Source organism: Amblyomma mixtum, chromosome 3 (genome assembly GCF_055824585.1).
Source record: "Amblyomma mixtum isolate Tamu chromosome 3, ASM5582458v1, whole genome shotgun sequence".
Lineage (NCBI taxonomy): Eukaryota > Metazoa > Arthropoda > Arachnida > Ixodida > Ixodidae > Amblyomma > Amblyomma mixtum.
The window spans coordinates 333314587-333341744 of record NC_143014.1 but is presented as its reverse complement, the minus strand read 5'-3'; the positions used below and the strand labels follow the sequence as shown (position 1 = coordinate 333341744).

The 27158-nt window shown below is 47.0% G+C and overlaps 2 protein-coding genes across 2 annotated transcripts in view; one reads left to right on the top strand and one right to left on the bottom strand.

Annotated features, from left to right (window-relative positions):
• The window catches only part of LOC149355992 (FK506-binding protein 15-like), a 282100-nt gene that overhangs the window by 39420 nt on the left and 215522 nt on the right, over positions 1–27158 (bottom strand). The gene's annotated exons all lie outside the window — the stretch shown is intronic.
• The window catches only part of LOC149355997 (uncharacterized), a 45504-nt gene continuing 18911 nt past the window's right edge, over positions 566–27158 (top strand). The window contains exons 1-3 of the mRNA XM_089577725.1: positions 566–721; positions 17461–17588; positions 20024–20198. Of these exons, the coding sequence (XP_089433851.1) occupies positions 616–721; positions 17461–17588; positions 20024–20198 (409 nt within the window). The 5' untranslated portion in view covers positions 566–615. The remainder of the gene's footprint in view (positions 722–17460; positions 17589–20023; positions 20199–27158) is intronic.

Sequence of the window (27158 nt, the reverse complement as noted above, 5' to 3'; positions counted from 1 at the left end):
CAACATTGGTAGAAGAAGCGTCGCCGCTGGCAGCACCCGCTATCCCCTAGCGCTTCACCACTGCGCCAGAACTGGCATGAGGACACCTAGTTATCGATGAATGTCGATCGATTAATGATGAATGTAGTGATCTATTCTGCATATATGGGTATTGACGCATTAAGGCTGTTGTGTCGCATCCTTATAGCGGAGCTTAACTGTTCCTTCAAATTTTTTTGAAAGAAATTCATAGCGCTGTAAACAATTTTGCTTTCGCAATTTCGCAATTTCTTAACCGAAAAAAACTCACTCATAACTGCTTGATTTTCAAAAAGTTCTGTTTGACAATGCGGCGTATTACGTATGCCATTGATTAACGTAGTTGACGGCAAAGAAATCCGATTGCCTTCTGGTTCTCTTGCACTATATACCCCATAGAGATGGCCTGCCTCGGAAAACGTTTAACAGGGTATTCATGTAGCCTCGTATCTGTTCTAAAGGCAAGCCTTGTTGTCTCGTTCTAGACGCCGCCACACCCCCGCCAGCGTCTCAAGCTCGTCGCAAGCTAGAGGTGTGCGAGCTCGTCGCAAGCTAAAGGATTTTTGACACCCTCTTTAAAAAGAGTTTTCATCCAAAATGAGTCGGAGTAAGGACGGTTTCGAGCCAACAGGCTCAGATGTTAAAGACCTGCCTTCGGCTGCAAGTACGTACAACGTAGTCGAGTGTGGAGAGAGGCCTTGCGGTAAGTGGTGCTGGACCGTAGATGGCCATGATGTTTTTTCCCGTGTGCCGTTAAAGGGATACTGAAGCAAAATCTGAAAATTGAACACAAAGGCTGAATATAGACTCTCGGAATGTGATTACACCGAAATCTAGTCGTCACTGCGCATATTTTTCAGCGGATGGTTTTATTTTCGATGTTTCATGAGCGCGCGCCAAGCCCTCCCGGTCGGCGCAAGGTGGAAAGCGTGACGTCATGGCACCCTCCCGCGGTGACAAATATGGCGGCGCCCTTCGATGCATGAAACCTCGCTTCGGACTGGTTGCGTCGTTGTTACTGGCTTCTTCAGCGCGTTCACTGGCCATAAATGGGCCGCCAGTCTTTCGCTTCATCTCCTGTTGCACATAAGAAAACTTACGAGTAATAAATTTGCTTTTTTTTTTTAGAGTGACGATTCTGCGCCCTTTAGGCTAAGAGGTGTGTCGGTTTGTTGACAACAATGCTTCCCCTTCTAACCATCAGATGGCGCCACTAGTCTGAACATCGTCGCGTTTCAGTTTTAAAAGCGGGAATGCTAGAAATGGCACAAGGTCCGGAAAAAGTACCAGCATTTAGCGGGCGTAAGCGTGCATAAGGTTATGGTATGTAGACAGCATCGATTAACAACTTGACATATCTGTGTACGCCGTGAGCAGACGACAGACATGGAAAAGCCGCGAGTAGCGATGGCAATCGTGCTTCTGCGGGAACGGTGGGCGCGCGGGTGTTATGACGTCTAGTCGCAGCTTCCACAGGCGGCCACCAGGTCCAACGATACGGCAATAAATCGCGAAAAAAAGCGTGTTATCAGCCTTTTTCATTAAAATGCTTGTCATATTTATCAATTTTAGCAGTCAAGCTCTTGTTTACATGCTTACGCCCGCTAAATGCTGGTACTTTTTCCGGACCGTGTGCCATTTCTAGCATTCTCGCTTTTAAAACAGAAGCACGACGATGTTCAGACTAGTGGCGCCATCTGATGGTTTGAAGGGGAAGCATTGTTGTCAACAAACCGACACACCTCTTAGCCTAAAGGGCGCAGAATCGTCACTCTAAATAAAAAAAAAGCAAATTTATTACTCGTAAGTTTTCTTATGTGCAACAGGAGATGAAGCGAAAGACTGGCGGCCCATTTATGGCCAGTGAACGCGCTGAAGAAGCCAGTAACAACGACGCAACCAGTCCGAAGCGAGGTTTCATGCATCGAAGGGCGCCGCCATATTTGTCACCGCGGGAGGGTGCCATGACGTCACGCTTTCCACCTTGCGCCGACCGAGAGGGCTTGGCGCGCGCTCATGAAACATCGAAAATAAAACCATCCGCTGAAAAATATGCGCAGTGACGACTAGATTTCGGTGTAATCACATTCCGAGAATCTATATTCAGCCTTTTTGTTCAATTTTCAGATTTTGCTTCAGTATCCCTTTAAGGTCATGGCATGGTGCTCCCTTATGGGGCCTCGCTCAGCCTGTAGCTTGTGTCCTGCGATCTTTAATTTCTTGTTTCACCTGTATCGTGCTTGGTCGCACATGCAACGCACCTTAGGTGCGTTGCATGTGCGTGTGAAGTGAGAATAGTGATGTACTATCGCGATTGAAAAAAAAATTCAGGGGGGCACTTTGCTGACCTAAAGTGCGGTGAGGCGAAAGCCTTAAGCGCGGTGTTGCTGTTTGTGTCACTGCTGTGTGGTTAAGATGCTAAGCTTCGCCTGTAAGAGTGGAACGCGACAGCGCCTTGCAACGCTGCCAGGGAGTCCACAGAACGTCATCGCCTTTTCGGCTGTACGCCTTGCTCGTCGGTAAATTGGTTTTTGAAGAAAGGAAATGTATCTGTCTCGCATATCTCAGTGGACACCTAAACCTCGTCGTAACGGGAAAGGAGGAAGATGGGAGTGAACGAAGACACCCTATTCACTAGACGCGCCTTTGTTCATTCCAAACCATCGAGCTGTCATGGAAGAGCAGTTAGCGTGCTCGTCTCGCACTCCGGAGACCATGGTTTGGTTCCCCGACACGACCAATTTCCTACTCGGTTTTATTTATTTATGTGGTCTGACTAGAAAGGTTAATTAAGCTCAATTAGTCATAAATTATCATGCAATTATTATAGAATGCCTTAAAGCGCGTTCCGATATCATTCGAATGCCATTGATTAATTATCCATTAAGTAATGATTGGCATATGGCAGTATAAGGCACGTAACCGAAACGCGGACACATCTGCCGACACGGCTGCTAACGACAGTATGAGGCGTTAAAGCCTTTCGCCTTAAAACGAGAACAACACAGCGCCTACGCGCTCAGCTGTTCGAATTTCTTTTGATTGCGTTTTTACCTTGGTGGTAAGAAAAACACGTTAGAGTTGTCCTTGTATGCATCCCGGTCGACTCTAGCGTGTTTTTGCTACCACCGAAGTAAAAGCGTGACGAAAGGAAATGTGATCAGCGGAGCGTCTATGTTCCGCTCTGTTCGCGTTTCTTTCCATCGCCCCAGTACATGCGTTCAACGGTAGGCGCGCGTCTGTTTGTAATGGATGTCGCTGTGTGTAAACGTTTGCACCAACGTTTCGTTCCCTCTTGATTCTCGCGATCACTGAAATGCGCAAATTGCCTCACCGTAGAAAGGGCATCGTGAAATAAATATAGGACCAAGAAATCGACATACAAACTTTGCCGCTTTCAGCGCGAGTGAAGCCAGCGGTGATGGTGTCGAATATTCGCCCTTCCTATTTCAGGAAAAAAGGTACTCTTGATTCAATGTTCCTTCTCCCACCTATAGTTCTTCGCACTGCCCTAATCGGATTGGGTGTTTTGTATCGGTCAGTTGCTCAGTTAATGGATTTCTGCGAGAAGTATTATGAAATACGGTCGATGAAGTGCGATTAATCGCAACATTCTGGACCTCTTCCTAGCCAGTGACCCAAATATTTGTTCAGATATCATTCATCATGAAGGCCTTTCCGATCACGACATTATCACCGGGCACATCAACTATCTGCTCAGCGAAAGAACAACTGTTCCAAAAAAGATAAGATGCTACAACAGGGCTAACTTTCACAAAATGAACTCCGAATTAACCACCTTCTCAGTGCAATACCTTTCTGATTGGTCCTCTCATTCTGTTGAGGAAAACTGGATGTTGTTCAAAACTACACTTACTAACCTCATCAATGATTGCATTCCTCTTATATCGATAAAGTGCAACCCAAGTGTACCCTGGTTTGATCTCAGGCTTCGTAGAGCTAATAATAAGAAAAAACGTCTGTACAGACAAGCCAAAGCGCATCGAACTACTCATTCCCTTGAAAGGTATAAGCAAAGCGATAAAGAATACCAAGTATTACTAAAAAAAAACCGCAGGGAATTCTTCAGCAATGTTTTGCCAACAATCATCACCAATAACCCACGTAGATTCTGGCGCGTTATTAATCCCCGCAGCTCTGATGACATTATCCTTACTGACTCGAATAACACTCCAATTCCTGCATCCGAATGTGCTCAGATGTTTCTTTCAGCATTTTCATCCGTATTTACTTTAGAAGACATCGCTACAGCTCCCATCCTAGATCAATTTCTTGAGGTTTCTATGCCCCAATTAGTTATTAATGACGAAGGAATTAAATCCCTCCTGAATAATGTTAAACTAACTTCTAGCTCTGATCCTCTGGGCTTTAACAACAAGATTCTTAAAAACATTTCTGAGAGCATTTATCCAGTATTGTCATCACTCTTTTCTCAGTCATTATCATCTGGATCGATTCCTAGCGATTGGCGCGTAGCTAAAGTAATACCCATATTCAAATCTGGTGACCACTCTAATCCTCTCAACTATCGTCCAATATCTTTAACTAGCTCCATATCTAAGCTAATGGAACATGTTGTTTACACTAATATTATCAGCTATCTTGAGCACCACAACATCATATTCAAATACCAGCATGGATTTCGAAGGGGTTTCTCATGTGACACTCAACTTTCCGGCTTCACTTACGACCTCTTTTCATCAATAGACGCAGGCAAAGAAGTCGATGCGCTATTCCTTGACTTTTCTAAAGCATTTGACCGGGTCCCCCATTACAGACTTTTGCTCAAACTAACCCACTTGAACATTCATTCCGATGTTATTGCCTGGGTTAAAGCTTTTCTTGCATGCCGATCTCAGTTCATTTCTGTCAATAATCATCTTTCGTCCTCTTCACCCGTTTCGTCCGGTGTTCCCCAGGGTAGCGTTTTGGGTCCTTTACTTTTTCTAATCTTCATAAATGGCTTACCCGCCTGCGTATCATCCAAAATCAGATTATTCGCTGATGATTGTGTTATATACCGTAGCATTTCTAACGACTCTGACCGCCAATCTTTGCAAACTGATTTAGATTCCATTAGTATGTGGTGTTCTTCTTGGTTAATGACCCTTAATTCCTCTAAAACTAAACTTGTCTCTTTCACTCGCAAGTCTTGTCGCATCCCAACATCTTACACTCTCCTTAATAACCCGGTTGAACTTTCTACTTCCTACAAGTATTTGGGACTACACCTTCAGTCTAATTTAACATGGAATTACCATCTTAGCCATATTCTTGCAGCTGCTAACCGCTCTCTGGGTCTTCTAAAACGTAACCTTAAACAATCGCCTTTCCACCTGAAAAAACTAGCATATGTTACCTTAATACGGCCTAAAATCGAATATGCGTCGGCCATCTGGGACCCGGATCAAGCATACCTTATTGATGACTTGGAATCTTTGCAAAACCGTGCCGTTAGATTCATCTTTTCTGATTATTCTCGTCATTCTAGCGTCACCGCACTAAAGGCTCGCGCCGAACTTGATACGTTATCTCATCGCCGCAAAATATCACGCTTGACCCTTTTCCATAAACTTTACCATCATGTTCTGCTCCATGACGATTTTTTTCAATCACCTGAATCTTTTTTTCCACGTCGCGACCACCCGCTGAAAGTTAAACGCATATCATGCCACACTTCTTCGTTTGCTAACTCTTTCATACCACGTACTATAGTCGACTGGAATAATCTTCCATCACACATCGCTTCTGAACGGGATCTTAATAAGTTTCAGGACCTTCTTACCCAAATGTCTGTTTAGTTTCACTAATTGATTGTACCACATGCTGCATTCAGCTTTTTTGTTATTTTGTTTTGTTCCTGCGGTTGTTATGCCTCTAAAACACTATCTGTTCTTTTCTTCGTGTAAATTACAATGTATACAACAGGTTTTTGTTTATTTCTTTTGTTTTCTACATGTGCTTTCTGTTCTTATGTATTGCACATTGGCGCTTGCTCAATATTATTTTGCGTTGTGTGTCATTGCTCCCCCCTATGTAATACCCTCGATTGAGGGCCTTTAGGGGTTTATTGAATAAATAAATAAATAAATAAATAAATAAAATATCGTCTAAGCTACACCATGACGGATCACTGACAAAGGACGAAGGTTTAATATGTGACCTGCCCCTATTTAATTCTTTGGTTAGCGTGTTGCGCTGCGATCATTCAGCTATTTTTCGGGCTGAAAGCTTGGCAGCGACCACCACTTCATGAGGAATTACTTCTTCGGCGTAGCACAAAATTGTAAGCCATTTTGCTCGCTTTTGTTTATCTTGTACGATGAATATGCACTGAAAGCTGTCTTTTTCTCACTGCCACCACACCTGAGGGGATGCATCCCTTGGCTGTTGCGGGGTGTCCTCTGCCAACAGGCACTATCCGGGGCTGCGAGGGACGCGTGGATGACAGGTTCTACCACTCAGCGCTATAGCTGCGTGCTTGCGTTCAAAGGGATATATGAAAAAAAAAATTGAGCTAGACGTTTTATTCGTCTAATCAGGTTACAATTTTGCGCACGCAAGGGTGGAACAACTGTTCGTAACTACGTTTGCTAAACGGGATATTCAGGGAAGTAGAAACTCGTGTGTACCAAAAAACAAACTTGCTGTTCAGCCAATTGGTTCCTCTGCATTCTTGATTTTTAATTCACCAAAAAAGACGGCAGAATACAAAGAAAGATGACAGAACAAAGCAGCATTTTCAACTACTTTTGCAGTAACAATGTACTGGTTGAAAGTGGCGCTTCGAGCTACCCTCTCCTGTTGTGCTCCGTGCAATTTTTCCGCGATAGCGTGAAGGTCCCGTTATGCAGAAAAGGCGGCGTCGGCGTTGCTATGGTTACCTAAAAATCCAGATTGGTCTAAAAGGCGGCTACGTCACACGTGGAAGTTCTGATATAAAAAGTGAATATAACATTAGAAAATTGGAGATTAGAAGCTGGCAGCATGACTGAAACGTCATTAGGTCATATATGTGAATAAAGTTAATGAATGGGGCTGAAAAGAAAATTGGTGCCGACGGTAATCGAAACCCGGCCGGGACCCCTGGGTTGTTAGTCAGGCTACCGCTAGGCTGCGCAGTCACGCTCGTACCACTTTGTTAAAGCGCGGGTTTTACGTATGTGTGTCGTTTGGATTTTCACGTAGTGTTTCTGGCTGTGAATGGGGAAACAGTGTCCTTGTCTGCGTGGGCAAAAGGAACCGCTCTCGGGTCATTCCCTTAAGCGTCCCCGATTTATTTTTGTGCGATTTTAAAATTCAGATAGAACAGAAAGTTGTGCTTGCCCAGATCTCAGATACTGCACATCCACACTGCAGGCACGGTGCATGATAGGGGGGAAAGAATATGGAGATATAATACACGGCTAATGAGTAGTTTGGTGGCCCTGAACAAGGAATAAGATACAATGATATTCTAATGAGTCTATATAACAGCCCAACATAACAGCAGTGGAAGGATGGTGTTGCAGCTACAAAAAAGGAAAAATTCAGAGGCGATCATGCTATTTGATGCGACATATCTGCCTTAAAAGTACAGTACAGCCGACTTAGAACGGCCGCATATACCAGGTGTTTTTTAACTGTTTACAAACCGTTATTTTAAACTCTGCGAGAGATATGTTGGTGCGGTGTGTGCAGGCGGATGGTACAGCAAGGCGAAAACTATGTACAGAGGGCAAAACGCTTGTCTGGAATACGTTATGGGCGTGTTTCTGGCTGAACACGCGATATCTATAGATAACATTTGGTTACAAATGGTCAGGATGTAAGCATGTGCAGTTAAACTTACAGGATTTCCTTGTCATTTTTTGACTTCCTAGTAGCAGTGGTTTTGGGAGGTGCGGAACAGGCATTTCGCTCGTTCTAGACATGCGTTTTGCCGTCTGTACGTGATAGAACTCTGTGATTAAGCGATTAAATAGCTAAAATATCTGATCAACCTTCTTACTTCCGGCTTCAAGGACGAATATTGTATATACAAATTGCAGGCCGTAAACATAATTTTCTTTATCGGCAAATCAGCTCGAAATATTTAACGTAAAAAAGCGCAATTTTTAGCACCTAATCTCGGTATCCTGCAATGCACATTTTTAAAATGGTTGGTTGGTTTATGGGGTTTTAAGGTCCCAGAGCGACTAAAGCTATGAGAGACACCATAGTGAAGGGCTCCGGTAATCTCGACCATCTAGGGTTCTTTAACGTGTACTGACAGAGCACAGTACACGGGCTCCTAGAATTTCGCCTCCATCGAAATTCGACTGCCGCGGCCGGAATCGAACCCGCGTCTTTCGGGTCAGCAGCCGAGCACCGTAATCACTAAGACACCGCGGCGGCCGTTTTTAAAATGGAGTCGCTCGCATTTCGAATGCAGTAAATACGGCACCCGTTTGTCTATTTTATGCTGTAGAAGCACTGAACTGGCTTTCCACGACAATACTATGTCCAGCGATGCAATTTTAAAACGGGTACTGCGGGAAGGCATCTTTACCAGATAAAAAATGTGTATTTTTTACATTAAATATTTCGAAATGCATCGCTGATACAGAAAATTTACAGGCTGGACTCAGCTTCTATATTGACAGCCTTCAGTTTCTTAAAATAATGTTGGTTCCTCAGGTAAAAAGTCAAACAGTTCATTAGTTAATTTTAGATAATTAATCTTTTAATTGCTCAGTCTATCCGCACGTAATGTCCGCCTTACTGTAAATCTACCTGCACACACCGCACCCACCTATCTGTTAAAGTATTAAAAAAAATAGCTGTAAACAGTTAAAAAAACACCCGATATAGTGAACGCTGACTTATTACGAACGGGTGTGCTGCTACCGACAAAATAGGCTTCATGGCAATGGCAAGTCGTCTCAGATGCGAATAACAATTGCGGCCGCAGCACACGGTCATAGCCAAAGGGTAGGCGTCGCAAACTCACCCCTTAATTTGAAAAATATGGGCTTCTGGCTTAACTCGGAGGCTGAAGAGCGTCTCTGAGCCACCGCGACACCGCCCAGAAAGAAAATGTCGACCCAAAAACGCAAGAGGGCAATAACTGGAGGTTTTAACACCCTATTCCCGCAATGCCAGCATTACAGCTGAGAAATCGGGGTGTAGAAGTGTGTTAGGTGAAAATATTCGAAGACATATGAAACGATATCACTGCTACCATAGTCCCCCATAAAGTCAGCAATAAAATTGCATTAGAGAAAGGTGTCAGGCAGGGAGACATGGACTCGCCAATGCTATTCACCGCCTGTTCACCTGAGGTATTCTGAGGCCTGAATTGGGAACAGTTGGGGATTCCGAGTTGACAGAGAGTACCTAATTAATCTGTGATTCGCTGATGGCATTGTCTTGCTAAATCACTCGGGGATGATCTGCAAAGCATGATCAATGAATAACACTGGCAGAGCAGAACGGTAGGTCTAAAGATTAACATGCAGAAAAGCAAAGTAAAGTTCAACAGGCTAGCAAAAGAACAGCAGCTCGCAATTGGTAGCGAGGTGCTGGAAGTAGTAAGAGAATATGCCTACTGAGGGCAGGTAGTGACCACTGATCCGGATCATGAGAGGGAAATAACTAGAGGGATAAGAATGGGGTGTAGCGCATATGACAAATTCTCTCAGATCATGAATGGCAGTTTAACAATATCCCTGAAGAGAAAAGTATGCAACAGCTGTATTTTACCGGTACTCCCCTATGGGGAGAAACGTGGATGCTAACAAAGAGGGTTCAGCTTAATTTAAGGACAACGCAACGAGCTATGGAAAGAAAAATGATAGGTACAACGTTCAGAGATCGGAAGCCGGTGGAGTGGGTGAGGGAACAAACGCGGGTTAATGACAGCCTAGTCGAAATCAAGAGAAAGAAATGGGCTTGGGCAGGGCATGTAATGCGAAGGCATGATAGCCGCTGATCCTTAAGGGTAACTGAGTAGATTCCAAGAGAAGGCAAGCGTAGCAGGCGGTGGCAGAAAGTTAGGTGGGCGGATGAGGTTAAGAAGTTTGCTGGGATACGGCGGCCGCCACTGGCAAAGGACAGGTTTAATTGCAGAGACATGGGAGAGGCTCTTGTCGTGCAGTGGGCGTAGTCAGGCTGCTGCTGATGATGATGAAATGGACGTAACCGCCGGCTAAGCGCTTGCCGTTGGCCTGTAAGGACAGTCATTGCCTGAGTGTGGGCATCTGGCCGAGAAAGCAGGCGCGAGAAAGTGGCAGCGCCAAAAGGGAGACTACTCCTGCATTGTTGTGGATCAAGTAACGGCAGCCATTTCTAAAGTCTACATGCCTTGCTCGCTGGTCACGTGGTATGCGTTGCCTGCCCACTGAGCTCCACTTTATGCGCTTCTACAAGGCAGAACCAGGTAGCGTACAGTGCAGCTGATACATTTTTTGCGGCCGCATGCCGTTACTTTTCTGGCATCATGGGCACAGAAGCGATATAGGACGCTAGCGAAGGCACGCTATTAGACGCATGTTAGTTTGTGGCAACAAGTCGTGGGATGTGCTCTCGAATAACTACAATCTTGCGGACAACATCGCATTGCCGTGCTGTGAGGCAGCCGTTGTACGCAAAGTACGAAAACTCTGTTGCAATCAACTAGCTCAAACTAAAGTATTGCTACAGAACTGCCCTACCGTTAGAAACTTGATTAATGGGGCCGACATGAAACCGGCTGCCGTGGACGGTTCAATCACGATTAGTTTTTTTTCCCCATGCCTAAAGCAGATCGCTGGCAGCAAAGATGTAGGCGAGGAGAATATGATTACCCTGGAGAGCTTTTCCGGCGTTTTTAAGAAATAAACGCAACTTTTGGCGGACATTGTATTTTTTGCTATAATATGGGAAGTCCACTTATATCGGACTTAGTGTTTGTGGCCGTAATAAGGCAAGACCACTTGCTACGAACATCTAACACAACGACCGAACGACCGCAATTCGCATGACCTTAAGGTTCGGTATAAGTGGCATCAACTATCGGTATGTTGGTTGTCCATTTCGCTTGTACAGTGATCGCCTTCAGATTGTGTCTTTGAATTCGATTTTTGTCCTTGTTTCTTCACTCCACTGTTGTGTAGTCTTTTCGAGGGATCAAGTGGATGGCGGGTGAAGCTTTTGGATGGTAGGGGTTGATGGTGGGAGGAGCTCATAAGTGAGAGGCGCACTTTTGCCGGTTGGTGCCCCACAGGAGGCACTTTCAGTACCCGTCGGGTGCTCAGAAGGTGCGCCGATCCGCTTCGATCCTCTAGAAGGGTTGAGGCCTGGAGGCTTCGCACATACGCAGACAAGTTGTTTCTCGGCCGGAAGATGGTTACGCTGGCAATGCAGAGAAAAATCAGAGGAAATTTTTTTCCGTATACAATGAAATCAGTGTAAAAAAATATTTAGTAAAGACGAGGAAGCAAACCCGTATCTCTCCAGAGCTCTGGTGGCTGCACAAGGCTTCTAGAAGTGCAGCGGTGCTCAAAGTGAGGCTGAGCGCACATTCACCCATGTGAGCCGCAGACGTCGCACGACCCACTAAGGTCGGTTAGCTACGAGCCCGGAGCTCGGCAAAAGCGGAGTAGCCGTATTAGATTGGGCGCATTCCCAATCGCCGATATCTGAGGCTCGCAGGTGTGAATACGACCTAAGAGGGGACGCGGCTTTCAAATCTCGAAAAAGATGAACGATTCTGTTTTTTTTTTTTTAAAGTCGATCAATCTATCCTTAAGACTCGTTTTCTATGCTGTCAGTAATCTTTTTCCTAAACCTACGGGGAAATAAATTATTTATGAACCTCAGTGGTACATGAGGCGCATGTTTTGAACTTCGGTATTTTGCTTCGGTACCTTTCAACTTCGGTATCTTTGCGGCGCTGGGACTGAGGCTCTTGGGCTGAGCGGAAAGCTTGTTTTCTCGCCTTCTCACCTGGAGGCCCAACTTCCCATTGAGAAGCAATGACACTCAAAGCAGAAGTTTCGAGGTCTTGCCATGTAACTGCCGCGCACCAGCATTAGTCTCCTCCGCGGTTGCCCCTAGCAACCGGTGGATTACACAATGGAACATATAACAAGCCGCGTCTGCCCTTGCGATCGGTTTGTTACGCTTTCTCTGTCATCTCAGAATATATTGTTTTGGAAACTTCATAAAACAGAGACGTGGTTTTGGGTTGCGACTTCCGCAATCGTGGACGTGTCCTCTTTTGAAAAGTACGTAGGCATTTGCCCTGCAGTGGGCGTAGGCAGGATGATGATGATGATGACAAATCGACTGACTTATGGCAGCCGCAAGCGAAAGTCGCCAATGGCCAAGAATGGTAACACGTCTTTCCTGCTGGCTCCTGCGAGGAAATTTATCGTCGAAGGCACCATAGACGCGCATCAGAGCTCATCACGCTCCGCTGGCAGAGCTTGTGCGGAAAGTAGCTTGAGTGGTGTGCGCTACGGATATGCAGCCGTGTACTTCGTGGCTTGCTCCTAGCAGGGAACGGACATCATATAACTAGATGAAAATGATACCATAGGCAGAAAAATGGCAGCCAAAAAATCTTGTATTCAAAAGGAAGCCAAGGGCTGTGATCGTAGTGCCTTCAGAAGAAGTAGATGTGGCAGTCAAGTTTGAATGCGTTTTTCTCAATACTGCTCTTCACGTTTGTTGTTCAATTTGTTCAGGTGATTTCTTTGCGGCTGTTTCCTCTGTTTTTACTGTGCGTTTTTTGTTGCACTGCGGGAACCATACTGCACGTTGAGGCATTATTTGTTTTTTGATTTTGTGGAATTTGAATTTCTTCCATGAAATTTTCATATGCGTCTACACTTGTCAATGGACACCGCATTACAAAAATTCAAAGCAGGAGATAGTACGCATCTTTTGGAAAACAGTTCTAGGCAGCATGTCTTGAGCAGTAGTTTTCCTGTAGATATGAAACAAATGTTAAACCAGCCTTCTTCCATAATTGTTAACTCTGTAGGCTTTACAAAGATTCAGCGGAAAAACAAACACTAGAAAATATTGCTCTCGAAACGTAGCAGCAAAATTTTGGGGAGTAGCCATAACAATTTTTCTATAAGCTCACAAGTTTTCTGTAAATTCATCAAGATATAAATTTTTTGATATCTTTGATAAGCAAAAATATATAATTTGACGCGAGGTTCAGTCCCAGGGCTTCCATGCTCACAGCACTGTGGGTCGAAAGAAAGCCGCAGCCGAGGACGGCGTCGAGAGCACAGTGGCACAACGAAAACAAACTCGATGGTGTATGAAACATCGTTGATGCAAGCACGAACCGTGCACGATGCCACAGGCTGGACGCGTTCCGAGCTGGCCATTCGGAGGGAAAAGCCAGGAAGCGGCGAGGCCCCCTTGTGAATTTTGTTGCGAAAGACATCATTATATAGTGATGTACTATCAGTAAGAAATGAAACGCGAACAAGTCTACTGAACCACGCACTGCAAAATAAGCAGCTCGTAGCCAGGGGAACCTGAATACTAGCTCCTGCTATTTTAATTTCGAAGGCATGAAGACTGGTCTTTAGAAGTGTTATTGAACCGCGCTTGTATTTCCAATACAGAAGCTAATACGTTGGTGTTTTTGTGTTGCCACCTACGTTTTCTTGTTCGTGTTTCATTCGTTGCTGATAGTACACAGCAGCGCCGGTGTCGACGAGTGCGACACCATGCTCGTCTTAAATAGACACTTCAGTCACATTAACCGGAGCAGACGGAGGACTTGAGTAGCTCGCAAAACGCGCAGTTCTTGCCTCTGGTACAGCAGATGCTAGTTGTACTCGCAGACAGAGGCGGTGTGGTGGAGAATAGGAGATATGAAGCGGCGTCGAGGCGAAGGCGAGGGACGAGGGAGGTGTGGTGGGAGAGCCGTAGACGAGCCAGAAGAGATGTTGGGTGAAGGAGGCTGTGTGTCGTATCAGCACAGGGGGCACCGCAGCGTCGGAACGAGGTGCACGCTGACGGCAGAGGCGGGCGACGTGACCTGGAAACCCGCAAGCGTAGCAGATGCGGCGATTATCGGTGGCATGCCACAGGTTTGTAGGGTGTCGGCGATACCGAGGGAACCAACAAGACGGCGGAGGCACGGGCGATGCCGGAGCAAAAAAAAAAACAAAACAGGGCTGACGGGATACTTGACCAGAGCGAACGGTCGATGTGACTGAGTCACGGTTTCAGCATAGCTGAGTGGTGCAGTAGCAGGAGGAAGCTGATGACTTGGCGGTAGGACTTCAGCGACTTGGTCCTGAATGATTTGGCGGATGGCCGGCACGAGAGACGGCACACGGTTGGGAGCAGAACAGACAGGATCCCGAACGTGAGGCGTAGGAGACAGCTGGCGAGCGACTTCTTCCCGGTTTGATCTGCTGCAGGAACTGTGTCTGGTCAGAAGGTGGAGCGCCAAGGTCCAGACGTGCCTCCCTAGGGTCGTCATACCGGCGCGTAGAAGAACGTTGCTTCCCTAATTTATCATAACTTTGGCATAGCCTGACGACATAGGCTACAGAGATGGGATTCTTTGCCAAGAACATTTGAAAAGCGTCATCGGCGATTTCCTTCATGATGTTATTGACCTTGTCCGTCTTTGTAATGGACGGGTTGACACGCTTGCACAAGTCAGCAATTTCCTCGATATGTGTTGTGAAATATCCTCCACTTTGTTGAGCGCGGGCATGGAGACGCTGTTCGGCGCGGAGCTTCCGCACGTCAGGGCGGCCGAAGACGTGCGCGAAGCTTGCTTTGAAGGAGGACAATGTCGGGATGTCAGCTTCGTGGTTGCGAAACTAAAGTTTGGCAGTGCCCCTGAGGTAAAAGAGCACGTTGCTGAACTTGATGTATTCGTCCCACCTGTTATAAATTCTTACGCGCCCGTAGGAGAGCAGCCAGTCATCAACGTCGTGGTCATCCGTACCGCGGGCGCTGCCGTTGCGCACGAGAGCAAATAATGGTGGGAGCGACCTGGCGGTGATGTCTGGCTGGCATCGTCTTGCATTTTGGCCGATGCCGGAGTTCCACGATGCCGGCTCCGGAGTTCCACGACAAGGATCAAGAGCGATATCCACCAAATGTAATTCGGGGTTAAGTCTGAGGGCTTCCTTGCTGAAACGCTGAGCCGGAAGCTCTACGTGATCCTTTGAGACGTTGCTACAGCTTCTAATCGTCTTCATAGTCTTCTCAGTGGCGTCAAGTTCTCTGATGCCGGTCTGGACCATTACACTATAAAATAACATAAAAAGCTAGTGGAACAGGACTTTTAAAACACTCCTCTTGATAAAGATGAAACAGGCAACCGACATGTCCAAGAAGCATACTTTTGCGTCGCAGGCGTCCAAGCGTTTTGCTTGTCCGTCCTTGCTGCCACTGGTTTGACTGTCAAGCGATACTAATTCTAGGGCTGAAGTACCTTTCTTGTTCTGGCTTGCCTTGGTGCGTCACCCTTCATCGACACGTGCAGCGTAATTCTGACAACATGATAAATTCCTTAAACGAGAGCCGAGCAGACAGGAAAAATAAATAAATACAAGAGCATTGTAGTGGGTAAGGCGGGTGATATTGCAGAAAACGCAGCAAGCACAAGAGGATCGTCTGGAGACGGCAGACACATTGAGACATAGATCATTCCGGCACGAAAGCAGGTTAGTTGGCTACTAACAAAGGAAAGACGGAGTAACCGTTTCACTCTCGTGGCACACACAAACCTCACCGTTAATTAAATGGAGGGACGCTGTAATATTAAGCTTCGGTGTAGTTTCGCCCACCAAAATTTCACCCCGTGACTTGCAGCTGAACGGCATAGCCACCGCGGCTATCGTGCCTAATGTTACTTTCGTTACTCTCGGCTATTGGTCACCGTTAGGAAACATTTTCGTCGCTCTCATTCAGGAAGCCGTTTAATACGGCTGCTAGACATGGAAGCACGCTACCGATAAAATCTACAAATTTCTCTTTCTCAGCACAGGTCTATAGAGTCTTTGTGACTTTGCGACCTAAAATATCTGATCGAGAAATAAAGGTCACCTTGGCGAACGGGGGTGATGGGTTTGGGGCGCTTTAACTGAGGCTGGTAATGGGCGTCATTCTAGCGAAGAATTTGGATAGGTTTCTGAGAGGCCCGTGAATGAGATCCAAGGGGCATCCCGGTAGAGTTATGGCAGCTGTGAGACACAGGGACCTCGTTCGTTTGGCCACAGGACACGGGAGTGTCAGCTGAATTGCTCCTCCAGCGACCGTGTTTCGATTCTAGGGCTCTAAGTTATAGCGAACCGGTGAGTGTGAAAAAGTTCCAGCGATTTTTTTATGGTAAGGCATGACACGACACTAATTATGGTCTTCTGCTGTCGGTGTGTCATGCGTTTTCTTAGGCTTAGCGTTCTTTACGCGATGCGTGTCCTCTTCATTGGAAAGTCAGGCTGTTCAGCGATGGTAGGCCGTTGCACAACGATTGTATCTGGATGCATCCTGTACTTCAAAAGTAAAGAAACAAATGAAGATACAAAATTTCTCCGTTATAACTACAGAGGGCGTTACAAAAGAAAAAAATGCAGTGTTGGAAACCAGCGCAGCGAAACTAACCGTACGTTTGTTTCAAAACATAGCATTTGGTGCAATCATATCGTGCCATTCTTGTAAAATTGATCCGGCGTTCTTAAGTTCTGTACTTTTTAGTTTCTCAGCTACAGTAGACGTCATGCCATACCGACCACTCTCATACAGACTGAATCGGCTGAATCCGGCAACAGCCGATATTCACTGAATCATTGGGTCAGTAAGGGTTTTTTTTGTCATACATTACAAGAATGGAACCGCATTCCCGCAGTAATTATTGTGATTAAGGCAGCAAACTCCTCATAAAACTCGACCTTCTGGAACTATTACGGGCGATCTGATGCATTACAGTATAATCGCTGTGTTTTTTACATTCCTTTCTATGTGCTGAGTTAACCGAAAGGGCAGATTTTTTTTTTATCTGTGAAAAACGAAATTTTTGTTCATGCGACGAACTCTGCCGTCATTTTTAGCCGGTACATCGCTCGCCTCTTTAATGCCTTGAACGCGCCTGAATAGAAATAATGAACGAACAAATAACTGAACAACAGTTGCCTTTACAAAAAGAAATGACTGAGGTTCAACCTCGCTTAACCTACTAGACAAAGCGAAACCAAAGCCTGTGCTATTTATAGCGAAGGATGGTGCAACGTCATTGCTACGTCATACGGCGGAGGCTCGGATGGGCGGCGCTGTTCAGCTGCGGCTTTGGACGTGGTGGGAAGTCACGGGTGTGAAGCCTCGCTCAATGTCAAGCGGCAGTGTCCATAACTTTGAAAGTTGCAGCTCGGAAAGTGGAGCTTTCGCTCCAAAATATTCAAGTAACACACAGCGGCACGTGCTTTGGCGCAGGGCTAGCTGACTACATGGAAGGGGATGCCGAAGGGGTAAAAAACCCAGAGCTTCCTGACGAGACCAAACCGCTGGCTGGTCCGCCTACTGCCGTGCCGGAGGATGAGATGGCGCCTGTTACATGGCAGGTGAGTGCGAGAACCTTTTTCGACGAACACAGCAGTACAGAGACCCGCACTACCACTCTTTCTCTAGGAACGTCTGTCACCGCTAGCCTGCAGTTCCGGAAGGCAGAGCTACCAGATAGTACAGAACCAAAACCATCAATCTGTTTTTGAGTTCCCCTAGATAGCGTACTGCCAGCGGTGGTTGTATGGCATCCAGCCAACCGGAGTGCCCAACCTCAATTCCCACAGTGTCACCTGACCTGAGTGGCTACATTTCTGATCGACCCATTGATCAGCAGGTGAACGTCAGTGTACCCAGTTAATGCCCACTACGAAGCCGACGTCTTTTGCCCAGAAAGTAGCGAGATTTAGCGTGCCGGAGACGTACAACCGGAGACGTGTACCGGTTCACCGGACACAGGCTGCACACACGCAGTGGCATGGGTTCCGCCATGCGGGCCGCTGTGCATGCGCAGGAGGCGTCCGGTAAACCGGTACACGTCTCCGGTTGTACGTCTCCGGCACGCTAAATCTAATAACTCCTGCACATGGACGGCAGTCTGTCCTTTTACTGACGTGATCGCTGTGGTAAATAGGTCCTCACAGCGCTTTTGCATGTTGAAAACGACGCTCCAAATTCTCACTATTTTCGAGCCCCCAAAAGTTGCTTCTATATGACAACCCATAACGTTGATTACCCCTTTCTGCAAACGAAAGAACCAGAGGTGCGCTTGGAAGAACTCGAAGAGCGTGACTAAAATGAAACAAAGTTTGTATTCTGATAGCATCCTGGCATAGTGCAGGATCTGGAGGTGCTCGGAAAGGTCAGTTGTAGTAGCCATACGATGGTGAGGTCACAAATAAGTCAAGATTTGAACAGGAAACACACAAGACTATTAAGAAGCATTTAAAGGAGTTAGCGGTATGAGGGAAAGCAGAATAATTCAGGACCTCGTTCGAGAACGAATATTCCCAGTTTATGGAGGATGATGACCTTTCGTTTAAGGAGGCGAATGAAACCTCACAAATAGTATTTCGGCGTGCGGGACAGATGTTCGAGGCAGGGTAGGTAGTCAGGATGCTCGCAAGAGCTTTCAGGGGACGAAAGATCTAATTAATAATGTCAAGGTATGAGAGCCTACGTCCGTGTTGGTAGGATGGAATTGGTAGACCTACTAAAGGTAATAAACAAGCTTAACGTAAACGCCATAACAAAGTATAAGATGGAGAGGATCGATCAAGCTCTTAAGAAGCCTTCTAAGGGCCTAAAAGCGGTAAACAGGAAATTAGTTATTTGCAAAAAAAATTATGTTGCATGGTTTGCTTCTCAATCGTATTGTGGAGCTTATTCCACCCCTAGAGCTCTAGATCTATACTTTAAACAAAGAGAAGCAAAAAGTGAGTACGCTGTCCTCTAGTGTGCTTCCTTTTATAAACGGGAGCGTGCTAGAGGACAGTTTGCCCTCTTTTTACTCCATTATAGGCAAATTCGTGTTTAGAGTGTACGTAAGGTGACGAGAGCTCTTGTCCTCACTTGCCAAAACATTTTAGCCGCAATATAAGCCGTAGAAGCTGCAATGTACGAATCGGAAGCAAAACTGCGCTCTAGTTACTTTGGCAAATACCTATACGCCTGAAGCAACAAGGATGGCATTGTGATTACCAATATAGAAAAAACTGTGAAGGTAGCCGAAGAGTGCTACACATATCGCTACAGTAGCCCAAATCATCAACATGCATTTGATGAAGCCAGGGGTGTTGAATTATTGGATATCCCGTCCGTAACGAAAAAGGAAGCAAGGAAAGGCTTACATAGAATGTAAAAGGGAAAAGGGACTGGTGAAGATCATTCACCTGAAGATTTCTTGAAGGATGGAGAGGACATTATGCAAGAAAAACATTCTACCCTGCATGCGCAGTGCCTCACGACCTCGGAAGCACAGGAATCTTCAAAGAACGCTAACATCATCTTTATCCATTCGAAAGGCGACTAAAAGGAGTGAAGGGAATGAAAGCAAGTATTTTATTTATGAATGATCTGAGTTGCTTACTCAAATGCGACCAGGCATGCCGCAAGCGGGGAGCAACACCAAACAGGCATCCCTTCGCACCTGGACCCGAGGCGCGCTCCCAAAGCAACTCAGGCAATGAGGGACGCCGTAGTGGAGGGCTCCGGATAATTTCGACCACCGGGGTTCTTTAACCTGTACTGCCATCGCACAGTACACAGGTTTCTTACATTTCGCCTCCATGCGAATGCGACCAGCGCGGCCGGAATAGAACCCGCGTCTTTTGTGTCAGCAGCCGCCCACAATAATCACTCGGCCACCACGGCCTAAGTTAAAAATGTTCGCATACTTACGGCTGTGCTACGTGGAGAAAAACCTGATATGTTTGCCCAAGAAAGAATAACACGCGCTGAAATGCTAACGCCAGCGTCGCGTTTCCTCTTCCAGGCGCTTACTCCCAGCGAAGAAGACATCCTTGACGAGACTGCAGACCAGTACATCAGCCAAATTAAAGCAGACATGGCAATGGTCGTGCGACCGAATGACTTGCCAGTCGGTTCGACAACTAAAATGGGCTGCTCGTTGCACTGCTGCCAGTATGAGTCCAGGAAACAACGCTCAGGTGAGTAAGAAAGACCACGACGGAAAGCTGGGCGAGTGGCTTGGTTTCAAAAAAGGAGCATTTTTTCGTCCCACGTCCCTTTGCTGTGTTCCTTTTTCGCCAAAAAAACAGAAAACCAGCTTGGAACGACTTTTCACCCATCTACGGTTTCAGGCCGCCATGGTACTCACGGCTCTCGAATATAAAGAATCTCGTGGCTAACTCGGCGATAGGTGTCTTGGAGGGTGGAGACAGGGAGCTGTAGCTCTCCCAGGAGTAAAGCTTAGCTGATGCTCGCTTTGACGAGCGACCGTCAGACCCTAAGCTTGCTCCTATGCTGCGCCCTCTTGAGAATAGCACGGCCGTGCAGTGCGTATTTACCGCCGGAAGCAGCACACCCCTGCGCACACCGTTGCCTTCCCATTGCAAGCAGTGAGATGTCGACGGATGTAGGAAGGAGGCCTGAGGGGTCAGCTGTCATCAGTACCGACCGCGCGGCAGACACGAAAAGACGGAATGTGCCGGCTTTCTAGTGCGTGCGCATGCTTGCGTCACAACGGCGACTATGTTCGTGTGACGATTGCATGGCGCCAATAAGCTGCTCCGCCTCTGTCACATCTGCTAAACCAGCGCTGCGCAAACTGCGGGCAGACAAGGTCTTCGTAACGTGACGCCACGCTGGTAACTACTCCCGTCGCGCTTACGATCATGTCTTCTCCTCGGCACACGCGAGTTACCTGGTTGTCCGAACAAAAGCGTGCTCTGTTGGCACACGGGAGCACGCGCAGGGGATCTTTGCACATCTAAAGGGGAGCGACTCTTTTCTTCTGTAGGGAAACGCAAGGACGGTCATTGTGCGCCTTCCATTCGTCTTTACAATTACAAGCCCCTCAGTGGCGCAGGCGCTGCCATATATGCCTTGGGTGTGCTAGCACCAAAAAGCGGCGACCATCTTATTTCGGAAAAGAAAGTGGTTGCACTGCTTGAATTCATGCTGTCACAGCTCCTTAGGAGAAGGAATGTATATGTTACGTTTCGAACAAAGGAGCAGCACGGCAACTTAACTTAAAATGCAGTGCCTGATGAAAGTTTACGAACTAAAAAGTAGTTGCATCAGCAGCGCTGCCCTTCACTGTGCTGATGTGAATGCGGGCATGCATGCGCATATGTGAGACAGAAAGACAGACAAAGGTAGTGGGAGGGTGTAATGAAAATAAAAGGAAGAAAATTAAAGCACTGCGAAGGACGCCCTCGGCTTCTTTCCTGAACCACGGATGTTCACGTGCCATCCATTTACGCACCTCTGACGTAATTTATTCATCATGGCACACTGCCGTGTTTACACAGCCGTAGCTTGGGCAGTTTTAACGCGACAGCGTTAGAGACCCAGTTCACCAGAACAGACGTTGTTGGCGTCGGCGTTGTGAGCGAAAAATCCCGGGCATGGCTCTGGCAAGTGGTCCCCAGAGTATTCATACTTGGCAGTGCGAAAAAAAAAACAGGACCAAAGCGAACGAGGAGACACAACACAGGCGCGCAATTCACAAACGAGCCCAATTTTCTGTTCTTATTAGGCCCCCAGAGAGCAACCTAGGATAGGTGGGTCACCAAGGTCACGTTACCTTGCGTTGTGGCGTCATAACAAGCTGCCCACCGTGGCAGGTGGCCCTAAAATTAATGATTTGTCGCTCGGGAAGTGCATTCTGGTTCGAACAAGGCCCACCGCCAGAAACACCTGTCACCGCAGTGGCACCGCTTAACACTAGTACCACTGCGCCAGGACGGCTATGAGCACCCCCAGCGCTGATGCTCTTTTAAAATGCTATTGTTTCAGGGCACCTACTTTTTTTTTAACGCCCGGCCATCAAGAAATCAGTGTAAGCAGACTAAAAACAGAAAAACATAACTGCTCGGATTCAGTCATCGCCGGCCTGGTCTAATTGCAACAGAGTGTTCACGAAGAACGAGGCCCTATGGCCGCTGACAACTCTTCCTATTCTTATTGTCTGTCTGAGCAGCATTGTGAACATTTCTTGTGTCGTTCCCTAAGACGACCCCAGTTCGAAAAACTCAATCCACTTGTATTCCCTTAAGTACGGCAGTTTACTGCAGCATTCGCGTGGTGACAAAACCAACCTATCGGCACTTTTAATGGTCATACTCATTTTCTTTCTCTTTTCGCCGAGGATAACATATTCACATAGAGAAACGATAATCTTGGTCGTTCGTTACGCTATATCCCGGTACATGCATACCGCACGAGCAGAGCTCTGATTTAGCGCTTTGTTCAAGATAAGTTTTCTGATTATCGAATTTTGCATCTCTAGAACGATAGGAACTCTAATGGATGAAGGAACACAGACGGCCGGCGTCAAAACTTTACGCTGCGCGCGGGTTGCTACAAAAGGGAATTTCGTCCCCAGCCATTGCATATAACCCCCTGAGGCAATGCATCGCGTTTAAAAAAAAACGTACACTTCGCAATTTAGTGCGTGAACACAGCAGCTTTCTTGTCTATTTGATCTAGAGCTGTTATAGCTTTTGGTTTAGTCAATTAGCTGAAGAGAGCAAGGGTGCCATCTCTACTGCATGCCTCAGCCGCGTAACCCATGATCCGCCGAAGGAGAAAGAGGCACCTATGGAAAAGGAGGTTAGCTCGACGCCGGTGGATTTGGGCTTGGGTTTGAGGAATGGAATGACGCAGTGACTGTCCCACATCTCTGTGGATACCCGAACTGCACCTTGAGAGAAGGGGTAGAGGAGGGAGTGAGAGAAAAAAACGTTAGGGTTCTAATACAATTAAACCCAGTAGACGCGCGAAAGCATTTGTTTACACGGGTTGGCTGATGGTTTTGTTTTGCTTTGTCGTCGCCACGTCTGGCGACGATATTAGACACAGGTCAACCTCTGATCTAGGTTAAGCTGATCTGATCTGTTCTCACCGCAGATGGAAGCTTATGAAAACAACGATGTGCATTGCTCTGTGCGAGAATGTTTTGCAGTTTAGCACGAGTCGTGATGTGTTGCGGCGATAGCATAGTGCTCTCGTGAAGCAGCTAGCGATGCTGATCTGTTCACGCCGTCACGGGTTCAAAAGTTCTGCATGGGCTGTTGCAGTGTTAGGTTTTGCCGAGGTCTCCCTCAAGGTCACCCTCCCATTGGCTACACCTTGCGCTACGCTCCTCCGAATTACCCCCCCCGCTCACCGGATTTAATCCGAAGCTTCACACCACATTCCTGATTGGGACCGCGTTAGGTAGTGCTTTCGCAATAAATAAAGTTTGGTAGTTTATTAGTTTTTTTCCTGTTTACGCATACAGCAAAAAGCAGTCACTGTGCAGACGCTACGCATTAATAGACAAAAATCACTGGTAACGAATACTTTTTCTATAAGAGTGCTTTTATCGATGTTTTCTGAATTCTTTTTTTCAGGTCGACGTCATGTGGCAGATTATTTAGGAGTATATTGGTTGTTAGTAATCTAAATGTTGTTTGCCATAATTCTTGCGCGTTATCGAGCGTGTGGCATGTGCAGGATTGCAAGTTACGAGGAGTTCATGCTTTAGAAAATATTGAAGTAACTAGAAATAGTAAACTTCCACAGCTCTTAGTAAGAGCCCTTTGCAAACAGTTGAAAAAGAGAGAGGGATATCACAGTGGATGGCTTTGTAAGTTTTGTGACGGGGAAAACCCATCGGGGAATTTCCAAGAAGTCGTTGCCCTGCGTTTGCGCCGTGTTAATGCGGACGGTCCGCCGGTGTTTAGCAATTGGGACGGAACCATGGGCACGCCGAGTAACACGGACTGGGGAACTTACCAGACGTGAAAAAAAGATCGGCTAAGCTAATGGCTTAGCTTGGATCAAATTCAGTGAGAGCAGGCGCCCAGCCGGGCAGTATCCTGTGAGCCGCCAAAGCGTGCCCACGAGAAGGTCAGAAAAGACAAAGTAGCAGTCTCACACTTGCTGGGCACCTGAACTGCGCGGGAAGAAAGATTAAAAGGGGCAGTCCATGGTACAAAACAACTTCACACTGGTTTCTCCTCTCCATTCCCGCCTTTTTAACAAATCGAACCTTCAGTGTACGTGTGCACGGAAAGCCCTTTGGTAACTTCTCTTCCAATAGAGGAGTGCCCCAGGGCTACGTTCACGCCCCGACATTATACAATGTTGATTTCATTCCTCTTGTTCGAGCACTAGAGACTATCCCTTCTATCCGTGTGCTTGCGTACGCCGATGACATAACCTTGTGGTGCTGTCACCCAGATGCGTCTATGCATCAGTCGGTCCTCCAGCACGCTCTGGGTGTCTTGACATCTCGCCTCCCACCTCTAGGTCTAAACCTCTCGCCTACTAAGTCATGTTTCATTTGCATTGGAAATAAAGCCGGCTTACAGAAAGCTCCCCTTTAAATTTTACAGTTGGTAGTTCTCCGATTCCTCAGCTAGAACCTGTTCGTATTCCTTCATACATCTGGGACTGGCACCCCGTGGCTGACAGCCACCCGTAAATCGGCTCACGCTACTATGGGTCTGATTCGTCGCATAGCTATGCGATCTGGTGACGCGCGTGCTCATACCGCCCGCCAGCTTGTGCGCTCTTTCCTTCAGCCACGGAAAATATATCAAGCACAGTTTCGACGTCTCACCCGCAGACAGTAGGACTCCCTTGAAGCCATCAATCGTTAGGCTATGCGCGGCATAACAAATTTGCCCTGTTTAACACCCATACCCGTGCTTCAGGAGTTCGCCCAACTTAATAATCTCAGTGAACTAATCGACCACCGGGTTGCAAACAGCGCTTGCAAACAATCTCTGCAACTTCATCGTTCAATGACGCTCCCTCCGGGGTCGTATTGTGAGCTCACAACCGCCTCACGGTTTCACTGTCGGTATCAGCCACGTATCTGCCTGGAGGATGCGTATTGTACACCGATGCATCACATACTGCACAGCGGGAAGTTACTGCTGTATATAGTCCCTCTCATCCGCATCTTAACGCTCACGCGACATATACCGCGGATACGCGCAGCCACCTGGCATTCGAACTTTAAGCTATTAGAATGCCATTGCTTCCCTTCCACTCGTTCCCACATTCAATGCAGTTCATCTTTACACAGACTCCCTCGCCGGTCTTAAACAGCTTAACTCTTTCCTGTCCGCGCCTATTCCCATCGATAGCCCGCTATCGATGGTTTCAAGTTCGTATTTTCCCGCTTTTTGAAGCGTTCCTGGACAACTAGCGCTAACCAGTGTGAAATAAAGGAACTCTTCTTTCAGTTTCGCTTTTGGTTTGACTTTTTCCGCCAAGCGGTGATTTTTGAAGCTCCTCCGGAGTCAGCTGACCGGCGCTCCTTGTTTCCACCATGGCGTCGACGTCGCGCGCTGCTGCTGCGCCGAAACCGCGCGTTTCCACAGAAATTGACGCTCCTGAGAGTTCGTTTTTGGACGAGAACAGCAGCAGTGAGGATTCAGAAGACGACTTCGGCTCTTCAGACTTCAGCACCGACAGCGAAACTGCCTCAGACCGACCCGGAACGTCGACAGCCATGCCTCGGAAAGTTTCGCTTTCTCCCCGAAATGTTCCGCTTTTGCTGCGCGCTTATCGGAAAAGATCAGAGTGTTCTGAAGGTCATAACTCTTATTTGCAGGGTGTCAACGTCTTTCGGGCGGGATTACTTGCCGCCGGCAGCGCAGAGAGTCGTGTTTTCGGCTCAAAGACTGCCAGGGGTCGACCTCGGCGTTGCGCGCCGGAGTGTCGCACGGCGCTCGGCGGCGCGGTCAACAGCTTCATACTTTTTGACGCGCATCGCCAGGAGCATCCCGAAGCGCCAGAATTGTCGAGGACATCAAGATTTGATCAGTTCGCGTTCAGACTTGAATTGGTCGAGCAACTCCTCGGATTTGATGAGCCACATCCTGAGGACCCCAATGTTCGCTCTCTGTTTCCGCCTCGTGATTCACCTCAGGGGCTGCAGTACAAGCCGCAGAAAATGCAAAGTACCGGAACCGCAAATTGTGCTACGAAGAAAAAAAGGTGGAGCAAAAAACAAATGTTTTCTGTGAGACATGTGCGGCCAACCTCTGCTTCACGGCAACAAGGAACTGTTTCGCGCGGTGGCACGATAGTCACTAGGACTACTGTTTCCTTTCCTAGCCCAGCTAATACTGCTCACAGCAAACTAAAATTTGCTGCAATGTTGCATCGATCCCTGTTGTAAAAAATGTATATTCTGAAATTTTTTTATGTTTTGTTTTTGCGACGAAACTTTGATATTTTTGTGTGTTTTTTCTTTGTAACTACAATTTTCTTTCCGATAATTTTTTTTTTCATCTCTTACTCAGTAAACATGTTGACTGTGACTAATAACAATGTGAAGAGAATTTCCTCCTCTACAATTCGGTACCATACACTCCTGTACCAAGCAAGTTTTGTTGAAGAAAAAAAAATATTAATGATATCACCTGAAAACCACCATTTTCCCCGCGGACAGGAAAGAGTTAAGGCTCTTCGACGCACATTCCAGATTGCACAGTCAATTCACCTGCTCTGCGCAAATTACCGATGTCCTGTGTGCATACACTGGATTCGTGGCCATGCTCACGGTCCACATAACATTCAAGAAGATGTTATGGCTCACCTTGACACATCAGACGACCCGCCACCCCGAGATCTTCCCCCAGATCCGTTCCTGTCCCATGTCTCCTATTCACAAGCTCTGCGCCAGCGAACACGCGCTCCAATTCCTTCGTGTTTGCATCCTCTCCCCCGCGGTCTTACTCGGCAGAAGGAGGTATCAGTGCGCCGGATTATGGAGGGAGCGGCTCTGACCCCATCAGTCCGTCATCGGTGGGGTGATAAATATCTGCCAGCAACTGGCAGGTGCCCTCACTGCGGCGCTGCACCGGATATTTGTGATGTGCGGCACCTGTTGTGGACTTGCCCAGCGACGGCCCCTATTAGAAAACGGCTCCTCAGGCAAG